At 37.3% G+C, this 12,707-nt stretch overlaps 1 protein-coding gene across 2 annotated transcripts in view; it reads right to left on the bottom strand.

The window, feature by feature from the left end:
• Positions 1–1,716: 1,716 nt before the first annotated feature.
• Positions 1,717–12,707, bottom strand: part of EYA1 (EYA transcriptional coactivator and phosphatase 1) — a 159,009-nt gene continuing 148,018 nt past the window's right edge. For both annotated transcript variants that reach the window (XM_068525357.1, XM_068525356.1), the window contains exon 18: positions 1,717–3,398. In XM_068525357.1, coding sequence (XP_068381458.1) covers positions 3,318–3,398 — 81 coding nt within the window. In that variant the 3' untranslated portion in view covers positions 1,717–3,317. The remainder of the gene's footprint in view (positions 3,399–12,707) is intronic.

Here is a 12,707-nt window from a genome sequence, read left to right on the forward strand (position 1 = left end):
TTCATCTTCACATGCTGCCCGCTTCTTAGCAATTGGTCTCAGTTCTATCCATCCTTTCCAGGGAATCCCTGTCACCTACCCATATTCCCTGTTTTAATTTTCTGCAAAGAATGTTTCCAACTGAATGTGTCTTATTCACTCATTCATTCATTAATTCATTTGTCTGTTCCCACCTACTCTGATGTAAACTCCATCCTCATGAGCTCCTATCCTCAGCGTCTCAGACAGTGGTGGGGGCATGGCGAGCCTTTATTTAAGGGAATAGTCTGAACGGCCAGTAAGACCATGGACACTGGGTGAGAGAAGTTCAAACTGTGTGCCACGGTGGGAAAGAAGGTTCTACAGAGGTGAAGGCTCTGGAGCTGGACACGGTTTGGGTGGATTAAAGGTGGAGGAAGTCATTGATGGCCATGGGAGAGCTCTGAGCAGAGATTTGGCGGGGATGCTTACGGGCTGTTTGGCCCATTAAAGAGCCCGGTTAATATGTACTGAAGGTGTGTTCCTAAGAATAACGAGAGACAACACTGGGAAGAAAGTAGAGGCTGTACTTGGCAACTCTAGAATGGCAGGTAGAGAAATCTGGGCTCAAATCTATGGTCGAAGGGGGAGCGCTTTAAGCATTTTGGCCAGAGGGGGGTCATGTTAGAAGTGGCACTTTAGAAAATCCATCTTGTGAGGGTATGCTCCCCATTTTGCCTGTTTTCCATACTTTCTTCATCTGAGACCTAGAAGTCCCTCTGTTCCCCACCCCTGCCTCTCTTTACAGACATTCCCCAAACTTTTCATTCTCGGGTGTCTGAGCATGCGCAGACACTTCATTAGTGTGTGCACGTGAAAAACGAACATCCTGGGCCTGATAAATGAGTCAGACCACTGCATGTTTGATGGTCACGTGTTTGTATGCATGAATGTTGTGTTTCTAAGATTAAATCCCAGGAGGAAGCAAGTTGTGCTGTTTTATAGCTCTTTGTCAGTGATGAATTTGGCCAAATCTTAGCGGTGTATGTTGCGGGCATTCTTTATAGATGAAGCTCGTTTCTGTTGCTGTCCCTTGGGTATTTAAGTGGCTAAAGCTATGCTCTGGCATCCAAGACACTTGATGCTGAATTCTGTTCTACAGCAGATAAGTCTGAGCGAAGGTCTAGTTTATGTAGTTTCGGAGGAAGTAAAGAGCTTTTCCATTCATCTGTTCTTACAGTGATCAAAGAAACAGCTGTAATTTTTCTAGCTCAGTCCTCTCAAGGACTGATAAAGCCATTACTGCAGTTGCTCTGTACAACTTCCTTTTGTCGGACTATGAGCTTTCTAATGCAACCAAGATCCTGCTGTTTCTTAGAACCAAGAGATGAAGAAAATACAAGTCAAGGAGCTTACAGTACTTCACAAATCAGTTTTATTAATTTAAACACAAATTGAATGAAGAAAAATTCTGTACACAGTTGTGGACACAACACACCTTTATACAGTAAGGGTAAGATTAAACTTTGTCTTTTCAGTCTGCAGAGTACAAAAATGTAAAATGGAAAGGCTGAAAAATTGTCGACTTCTGTTTGCTTCAAGCAAAAGAGGAAAAACAAAATTCAATGATTAAACAATTTTGATAAATTCACAACTGACTAATTCTAGCAGCAACATGAAACTTCAGAAAAGGATAGAGTAGCTCTTTCTTTAGCTACTTTGGGTCAAAGCTGGTGTTATTTCCACCCCCCCCCCCAATATACTATTAAAGAAAATTCATCCAAAAAGTAATTTCATGACAATGGAAGGCTTTAGATGAGAGAAACTAGTGTCTAGATAAACTGATCGATCACTTTTGGAGAAACTTTATTAGGGTATTACAAAGGTGACAAATTTTATTTCCCAGGTTTATGCTTGTCATATAATACAGAATGGGGGTGAAGAGTAGCATTATTTTCTTGGTGATGACCAGGCTGTGTCCCCTGCTGGCAATGAACTTTCCTGGGAGGGTGGGGTGGGAGATGAGTGTGGAGGAAAACAGAAGGAACACGAATGTAGGAAGTAATACAAAGTTTTGCTGATTTCCAGATATGTGGTAATGTCCTTCCTTAAACGAGAAAATATCATCTGAGCACATGAAAACTTTGCTAGTGTCCAATTCATGAACCATTTCATTAATAAAATATATCCATCATCTACATTCTTTCTGTGGGAAGGAGCATTTGAATAATCTTTTTCCAAGTAGTTACATATACTACATTAGTGTTGAAAACGAAAAAGTGAGGTTTTAAGAGGGCTTTTTTCCCCAAAATTATTTAAGACAGACACTGCTGTGTTCTTTGACCAAGGCCCTCCTAACAGCATAAAAAAAGAACTGATGGGGAAAAAAATTGGAAAACAAAATCTTATTGACACTTGACATCCATGCTTTTGGTCTTGACAACATGATCTTAAAAAAAAAATCCATTATCTACATATTTATACCCAGTACTTCAAGAAGGCACTGCACGTCTGTGCATATCCTGCCTCATACTTCGCTATCAAGGCATTGCTACCTTTCAGTATCATTTTCCTAAACAATATGTAAAAGAATCATCCATTATTACAAATTTACACCCAAAATTCTTTCTGTACATGATTGTCTCAGTGATGTACATATTATACGTTTAAATTAGACATATTTTAAACTACTTTGCAATGTGCTAAAATTCAAAGTACTTGCTGTGTCATGAGGCCAAAGCCTTCAGTCGCTTCTCTCTCATCATGCTACTGTCTCTTCAGTTATTTGATGTCAAAAAAGTCTGTTCGCATGAACTGTGTGGTTCCTGAATTATACCTCGATAAAGCTGTGTTTTTTTTTTAAAAAAAAAGTCTGTTCATAAATAAGTAGAGATGTACAGATGACCCTGGGTATGAGACACCAAAAAAGTAAACCTTTACAAGAAAATCCCCCCACTGGTAATCAGGAAACCCATTTCAGTCTTTGTTGTGCAATCAAGTTTGCTGTATTGGAGAAGCTGTTTAGGTCACACTGAAGATGCTAAAAACGTAAAGCGTCTGCAGGTCCTTTCTTCACAGGTTCGAACCATGTAGTTAATGTGGCCAAGACACGTTACACTGTGCTAGAACATTCTCATGGCTTATTTGCATTGGATTCACAGTACTAGAGTCAACAGCTGTTCTGAAGAAAGGGATGTGGTCCTTCATTTACCACAAGGGCAGAGGCGAGGACCCACAGCAGCTGGGCATCAAAACGTTGAAATCGCTAGTTTGGAGTCCGGCGCCGACTCAGGACTCAGCCTGCTGGATGTGTCCCTGGTCACAGGGCGGTTGTGTGGTTTCAAAGTGCTAGGGGCCTGTTACAGGTACTCCAGTTCCAAGGCATGATGTAGGGCCATGAGGTCCGAGTGACTGGAAACCCTCCAGAAGGGCATGGCGTGCTGCAAAGGGGCAGACAACGTGGTGAGGACAGAGAACGCTTCCAGCACGGGCCCTGAAAGGCTGCTTTGGCAATCCACCATGCTGCCCACCCCCCTTTATTCAGTACCGTGAAAACTGCCAGTTAAGATCTCAACGTCACATCTGTTTAATACACAAATTCAAACTTAATCCTCCCCTAAGAATACTGGACTGCATTTAAAAATGTAATTCAGGAGTCTGTTTCTTTTAAGAAGGTGATGGGTATTTCTTAAGCAGACCTACACTGAGACTTGAATGCCGATTTCAAGCTTCAAATAAAATCCAGTAGCTATGAACAAAACCTTGTCAAACATTTGCCTTTCAAAATCTGGATCCAGTGCATTTTTCATGCTGCAAGTTTAAGCGGTTTTCCTTAGTTGGTAGTATTTTACATTTTGCAAAACTTAATTTTACTCCTGTAAGAAGCAACTTTTTTTTTTTTTTTTTTCGTTTTTTGCATTGACCCTGAAACAGCTTTACCATGTGGGAAATTTTAAATGAACATCTAAGATAGTTTTTTGGATTTTTTGGTGGTAGTTTAAAACATCTAGAAATCTAGCTTAAATGACGGGAATGTTTGTGAAACACCTGAATTAACCATAGACAAGAAAAGCAGGCCAAGAAAAGCAGGCCAAAAAAAAAAAAAAGAGGTTACATCGTCCATGAGGGATAAAAACATGATTATAAACTTTACGGTTCAAAAAGCACTGTACTAAGTATTTATGTGTCAGCAAAATCTTTTTCTTGATAAGAGAAAGATAATCATCACACTTCAGAGAACAAAATTCTATTAAGCCCACAGAAAACATTTCGGTTTTTTTCTACACAAAAAATAACGTGAAGGCCTGAGTATAATTTGCAATTATAGGTCTAGGGAATTTTTAAACAATTCATACTATTAGGAGAATATGGCATGAAAGCAAACAGAATTTAGAACTGAGGAGTTTTTTGGGGGGACTATCTGTAAGTGACAATAGGAGCTACTAACTATTCTGGTGCAGATCACATAGCTGTTATTCTGGGGATGCAAACTATTGTTACTTATTAACAATGTCTTTGTTTCAAGTAATCTGCTAAAGACATATACCACAGTTCAATATCATATGTAGACCTTTCTGGATTCTATACTATTTTGGAGTATCTCTATTTTTGTTATCCTTCAATAACTGTCCAGAACCAAGTACTAGAGATTTCTTTTCAAAAATTTAGGATGTTCCACTTGGCAATTTTAGATCATAAAAGTAGACTGTACTATTTTGCATTCATTCATTAGTGATTTTTCACGTTCACAGGCACAGTGTAGAAGACATCCCCGGCCCACCCTCTCACAGTCTGTGGGTGAGTAGCAGAAATGAACAACAATCATGAATGTTCACCTAAGAGGAGGAGGAGGGGGTAATTCCCTTTGCCTGGGGAACTGGGAGAGACACTGGTAAGAGGAGGTAATAGTTGAGCTAGTTATGAAAGGCTGATCATCAGAAGAGCACTGTAATGTCTCTGTGCGTGTGAAGGGGGCTGGGGCAGAGGATACAGGAGAAGTTCATTGTTAGAATACTGGCTGTGTGAGAGAAAGACATGGCTGTGACATTACCGGCTGTAGGAGCCAAGTGGTGCAGGACCTGGTTAGCCCTGATAAAGAGTTTGTTAATAATAATGATAGTTATGATTAACATTTAATAGTGACTCATTCTAAGAAGACTGAGTCTAGCGGAGAGAACAGGGGACTCAAACATGTGTTAACAAATAATTAGAACTAATACTGCAAAATAACATTTTCCCTAACTAAGCACATACTGATGTGAAGCTTTTATGGATCTACAAGAGTTTCCCAGGGCAACTGGGTACAAAGTAAACAATTTTTTTTCCTGAATCAATGTTTAGCGTGGAACAAATATTTCTTATATGAAGACAAAGAGGAAAAGAAAAGCAGGTTCTAGAATGAGGAGACCTGGGTTATACTCTCAACCCTGACTTTTGTCATGATTCAAAGTCATGTTACTAATCTCCCTGGAGCCCCAGTTTGTTTATTTGTAAAATAAGGGTTTAGGGGAAATTACTCAGGGTTGCTTCTAGGTTTAATAAAGTCTATAAACTTTTTCATTAAAATATTCTATTACTTGTACAGCTCTGTAGCTACAGCAGATTTGTAAAGTAATATACATACATATCATAGGATCCTACTGCCAAGAACCGGCAGGCAAGACATATCTGCTGAAACTATTTCGTTACAATGTAAGGCAGTGTGGGACTAAGAATCAAATTGACCTTGCCAGAGCAATGAGGTAAGAAAAATAAGTAAAAGCATCAGAATTGGAAAGGGAGAAGTAAAACTATTTGCAGATGACATGATTTTATATATAGAAAATCCTAAAGATTCCAAGAAAAAAACTGTTAGATCTAATCAATGAATTCAGTAAAGTTGCAGGATACAAAAATCAGCAGCATTTTTATACACTAAGAACAAATGATCTGATAATAAAGAAAGCGATTCCATCTACAATAAAGCATCAAAAACAATAAAATACTTAAAAAGTGAAGGATTTCTACACTGAAAATTATAAGGCATGGATGAAAGAAATTGAAGAAGACACAAATAATAAATGGAAAGGTATCTCATGTTCATGGATTAGAAGAATTAATATTGTTAAAATGCCATCTACAGATTCAATGTGATCTCTATTGAAATTCCAATGGTGTTTTTTTTACAGAAGTAGAAAAAACAATCCTAAAATGTATATGGAACTAAAAGACCCCAAATTGCCAAAGCAATCCTGAGAAAGAACAAAGTGGGAGGCATCACACTTCCTGATTTCAAGCTATATTATAAAGGTGTGGTAATCAAAACAGTACGGTACGGGCATGAAAACAGACACATGGAAAATGGAACAGAATCAAGAGCCCAGAAATAAACCCATGTATATATGCTAAACTAATATTTTACAAGGGAGCCAAGAATACTCAATGGAGAAAAGACAGTCTCTTCAATAAATGTTGCTGGGAATACTGGCTATTCACATGTATAAGAATGCAACAATTAACTTGAAAAGGACTAAAGACTTAAATGTAAGACCAGAAACCATAAAACTCCTATAAGAAAACACCGAAAAAAATGTTTGGCTCCTTGACATCAGCCTTGGCAATTATTTTTTGGATATGACACCTAAAGCACAAGCAACAAAATAAAAAATAAACATGTGGACTATATCAAACTAAAAAGCTTTTGCACAGCTAAAGAAACAATTGACAAAATGAAAAAACAACCTATGGAGTGAGAAAAAAATGTTTGTAAGCCATATATCTGATGAGGGGTTAATATCATACAACTCAATAGCAAAACAAATAATCCAATTTAAAAATTGGGCAGAGAACCTGACTAGACATTTTTGTAAAGAAGATATACAGATGATCAACAGGTACATGAAGAGGTGCTCACCATCACTTCTCAGGGAAATGCAAATCAAAACCACAGTGAGATACCAGCTCACGCCTGTTAGAATGGCCTTCATCAAAAAGGTAAGAGGTAACAAATGCTGATGAGGATGTAGGGAAAAGGGAACCCTTACGCACTGTTGGTCAGAATGTAAATTGGTACAACCCCTATGGAAAAGAGTATGGCAGTTCCTGAAAAAATTGAAAACAGAACTACCCCATGATTGGACAGTCCCACTTCTGGGTATATACATGCCCAAAGGAAATGAAAACACTATGTCAAAGAGATATCTGCACCCTCATGCTCATAGCAGCACTATTTACAATAGCCAAGACATGGAAGCAACCAAAGTGTCCACTGACAGATGAATGGATAAAGGCATTGTGAATTATACACAATTGAATATTATTCAGCCATAAAAAAGAAGGAAATCCTGCCATTTGGGACAACATGGATGGACACTGAGGGCATTATGCTAAGTGAAATAAGTCACACAAAGACAAATATTGTATGATCTCACTTATGTGTGGAATCTAAAAAAAAAAAAACCAAAAACCCAGAAGTCATGGAAAAGGAGATTAGATTTGTGGTTACCAGAGGCAAAGGGTGGGGGAGGGGAAATTGGATGAAGGTGGCCAAAAGATACACATTTCCAGTTATAAGATAAAAAAGTACTGGGGCTGTAACATACAACATGATGACTATAGTTAACACTGCTGTATGATATATGTGAAAGCTAAGAGTAGTAGATCCTAAGAGTTCTCATCACAAGAAAAAATTTTTTTTTGTATCTATGGGAGATGATGGATGTCAACGAAACTTATTGTGGTAATTATTTCACAGTATATGTAAGTCAATTCATTAGGCTGTACACCTTAAAGTTATACAGTGCTGAATGCCAATTATATCTCAAGAAAACAAAGAATCAAAATGATAAATTCAGAGAGAAGAGAGAGCTCAGCTGTAAGCTGGAGAGGGTAAATTGAGCCTGTATTGAATTTGAGAAATGGGCAAATTTGGTTAGGTAGATGGAGAGGGATGGGACTCCCAGTCAGGAGATGGTATGTGACAAAGGTGGGATGCACAGAGTATTTAGTGTGGAGGAGATGGTGCTGGAATGGTGTGTTCATAACAAACCCTAATAAGAAAGGAGATATTTTTTCCAGGTAGAAGTATGTTAAGCAATTTAATGAGGCACTAAAGGAAGGATGGATTGGAGGTGTGGCTGGCTGGTAGCAGAGAAACTAGGCAAAGGAACAGTGGAAATGGAGTGGGTGCAACGGATGGGAGACACACTGTAAAGAGAGAGTTCTTGCTACTGGGTGATGGGCTGGAGGTAGAGAACACCAAAGCAAATCTGAGTGGGCGAACTGTTTGGGACAGTAGAATTCATCTGCTGATATGCAGGTGGATGAAATGGGATACCTACATGGAGAGAGTCCATCAGGTAACTAGAGCCATGGGACTAAAACACTGCTAAACCACAAATCTTAACAATAGTGATAGCCTAAACTGATGTGTATATGATTAGTTTATCAAGATTAGCACATATTGAGAGAAGTGGGCACCAAGACCTAAATCTTGGGAAGTAGCACACGTTTTGGGGTCATTAGAACCAAAATATTCCCTAATGGTAAAATAATGACACATCCTTTGTTCCTCTTGCCCACGTGTGCAGCTTTCCAAATCCCCTTCTGCCAACTTTCCTCCTTGTCTGGTATTTTGCATTTATCCCTTCTGGGTATACATAAGATCAGTAATATAAAAAGCTGGGTGTGTGGACACATGTAATTTGGATATTGCTGAATTATTAAAAATGTATTAAGAAAATGTTTCAAAACCATAAAAGCACATAACCTTTGCCCCAGGTATTGCACTTCTAGGAATTAATCCCACAGATATACTTGCCCACGCATGAACCATGTAAAGACCACTCACTGCAGAACTGTTTGTAATAATAAACACTGGAAACCACTGAAATGTTAAGCCCCAGGGGACTCGTTAAATTACAACATATCAAGGTAATGGAATTGTGATGCGGCCATTTATAAGAATTAGAGATGCAGAGCTCCATATACTGATATGGAATAACTACCAGGATATATATTAAGTGAAAAAAGCAGGTACGGAAAAAAAAGTGTATAGTTACCATTTGTATAAAAAATAAAGGACAGATCTGTGCTTTCCTATGCGTATATTATCTCTAGAAAATTTGCATATGGAGGTACAAATACTTCTCAAATTGTAAATAAAGAGATATTCTGAGAACTCATGAAGCTTACTGCACAGCTTTGCTCTTTGACTATTTGTATATCTGCGTCCCCTCTGGAGAGGAGTGAGCTCTTAAAGAATAAAGATGAAATCCAGTTTAAGATCTGGCATACAGTATGTGCTCATTAAGTTAAACGAATGTAATGGCTTTAGAATAATAAAATTCTGTACTCAGTAATCCCTATGTCTCACTTAAAGAAAACTAAAAGCAAAAACTTGCATTAAAAATGTCTTTTTTTTTTTTTTGACAAAAGAAGCCCTTATTTTTCTCCTAAATAAACTCACAATCAAGCATTATTAAGCAGATTCTCAGCTTCATCTTGGTTTTCAGCAAGTTTTGGAATGCACATTGAAAAATGGACATTTTTTGATGAAGCGTTTGTCATTATGCAGAATAATGGTGCTTGCCATCCCCCATTCCCTCCATGTTATTCACAAGAGATTCATTTTAAGTAGTTCTCTGAAAAGTAAATAAAGTCAGAGTTATAAAACGAGGCTGTTTTTACTCTAGAAACCAAAACTGCTGTCAGTGTGCAGAAGACTATTATTTACATTTTGATTTTGTTTTAAATCATACATAGGCCTAATTATTTTCACTTGAGGAATGTTGTATTAGGGAAACAAAAAATTTTATGGTAAAAAAATAAATAAGCATGGCAGATTTTGACAACAAAGACATACATCAAAGAAAGATATCCACCAGTAGTGAGATGGCTTCTCTGAATGGTCTTTCTAGGAACAAAGAGGTGCTCAGAGAAAACTCTTACAAGAGATCTTTTTAGAATTTGTCTATTTCTTCTAGGGTGAAAAAGGGAAAGCATTTCCTCTAAGATCAGGAACAAGACAAGGATGTCTAGTCTCACCACTATTATTCAACACAGTCTTGGAAGTCCTAGCCACAGCAATCACAGAAGAAAAAGAAATAAAAGGAATCCAAATTGGAAAAGAAAAAGTAAAACTGTCACTGTTTGCAGATGACATGATACTATACATAGAAAACCCTAAAGATGCTACCAGAAAACTACTAGAGCTCATCGCTGAATTTGGTAAAGTTGCAGGATACAAAATTAATACACAGAAATCTCTTGCATTCCTATACTCTAACAATGAAAGGTCAGAAAGAGAAACCAAGGCAACAATCCCATTTACCATTACATCAAAAAGAATAAAATACATAGGAATAAACCTACATAAGGAGGCAAAAGACCTGTACTCAGAAAACTGTAAGATACTGATGAAAGCAATCAAAGATGACACAAACAGATGGAGAGATATACCATGTTCTTGGATTGGAAAAATCAACATTGTGAAAATGACTATACTGCCCAAAGCAATCTACAGATTCAATGCAATCCCTATCAAATTACCAATGGTATTTTTCACAGAATTAGAACAACAATTTTTACAATTTGTATGGAAACACAGAAGACCCCGAATAGCCAAAGCAATCTTTAGAAAGAAAAACGGAGTTGCAGGAATCAGGCTCCCTGACTTCAGACTATACTACAAAGCTATTATAATCAAGACAGTATGGTACTGGCACAAAAAGAGAAACACAGATCAATGGAACAAGATAGAAAGCCCAGAGATAAACCCACACACCTATGGTCCCCTAATCTGTGACAAAGGAGGCAAGAATGAATATACAATGGAGCAGACAGTCTCTTCAATAAGGGGTGCTGGGAAAACTGGACAGCTACATGTAAAAGAATGAAGTTAGAACACTCCCTAACACCACACAAAAAAATAACTCAGAATGGATTAAAGACCTAAATGGAAGACTGGACACTATAAAACTCTTAGAGGAAAACATAGGCAGAACACTCCTGGACATAAATCGCAGCAAGATCTTTTCCGACCCACCTCCTAGAGAAATGGAAATAAAAACAAAAATAAACAAATGGGACCTAATTAAACTTAGAAGCTTTTGCACAGCAAAAGAAAGCATAAACAAGACGAAAACACAACCCTCAGAATGGGAGAAAAATATTTGCAAACAAAGCAACTGACGGCATTAATCTCCAAAATATACAAATAGCTCATGCAGCTCAATATCCAAAAAACAAACAACCCAATGAAAAAATGGGTGGAAGACCTAAATAGACATTTCTCCAAAGATGACATACAAATGGCCAACAAACATGAAAAGATGCTCAACATCACTAATTATTAGAGAAATGCAAATCAAAACTACAATGAGGTATCACCTCACACCTGTGGGAATGGCCACCATCAAAAAAATCTATAAATAATAAATGCTGGAGAGGGAGTGGACAAAAGGGAACCTTCTTGCACTGTTGGTGGGAATGTATACTGGTGCAGACACTATGGAGAACAATATGGAGGTTCCTTAAAAAACTAAAAATAGAACTACCATATGATCCAGCAATCCCACTTCTGGGAATATATCCAGAGAAAACTGTAATTTGAAAACATACATGCACCCCAACGTTCACAGCAGCACTATTTACAATAGCCAGGATATGGAAGCAACCTAAATGTCCATTCATGGAGGAACAGAAAAAGATGTGGTACATATATACAATGGAATATTAGCCATAAAAAAGAACAAAATAATGCCATTTGCAGCAACAATGGATGGACCTAGAGATTGTCACACTGAGTGACGTTAAGTCAGACAGAGAAAGACAAGTATCATATATCGCTTATATGTTGATTCTAGAAAAAGGGTACAAATGAACTTATCGACAAAACAAATAGAGTTACAGATATAGAAAACAAACTTATGGTTATCAGGGGGTAAGTGGGGGGGAGGGATAAATTGGAAGATTGGGATTGACATAAACACACTACTATATATAAGATAGATAATAACTAAGTAAGGACCTACTGTATAGCACAGGGAACTTCACTCGATATTATGTAATGGCCTATATGGGAAAAGAATGTAAAAAAGAGTGGATATATGTATATAACAGATTCACTTTCTGTACACCTGAAACTAACACAACATTGTAAATCAACTATACTCCCATAAAAATTTTGAAAAAAGAGATCTTTTTAGAATAACGTCGTTTTTTAAAAAACAAAGGTATTTCTAACCTTTTCTCTTTGAAGGGTTTTTTTTTTTTTTTTAATGATATGGATTACAGAATTAGATAAAATTACTGATGAAACTCCTGGGACTGTATTGGTAAAGAGAACAAAGGTGACAGAGCAGACTTCAATTGACCATAACAAAACAGGTAACTGGCAGAATACTTACTAGTTTTCATTTCTGGGCTTAAAAAAATAACTTCCTCTAGCAAAAGAACAGTATTTAGGGAGATGAAAGACATCTATCTCTACAGGGAAGAGAGGAGGGTGTTGTACTAGATTTTTAAAAGGACACAGGAAATGAAGAGAGGTAGCTAAATGGTTAAAATTGATTTAGAAGAAATGCAAAATGTTTTGATTTTGCAAAACATTTTAGTGCCCCAACTTGCAGAACTTCACTGGTTCACTGTTAGTTTTATTTAGTAATCTGAAATGCTTGTGAACCAAATTATACACTAGAATTAACGATTTATTTTTAAAATTTTAATCATGAGTGTCAAAATGGGAGAAAGAGAACACTTCACATAGTTCT

Source organism: Eschrichtius robustus, chromosome 17 (assembly GCF_028021215.1).
Source record: "Eschrichtius robustus isolate mEscRob2 chromosome 17, mEscRob2.pri, whole genome shotgun sequence".
Taxonomy (NCBI): Eukaryota; Metazoa; Chordata; class Mammalia; order Artiodactyla; family Eschrichtiidae; genus Eschrichtius; species Eschrichtius robustus.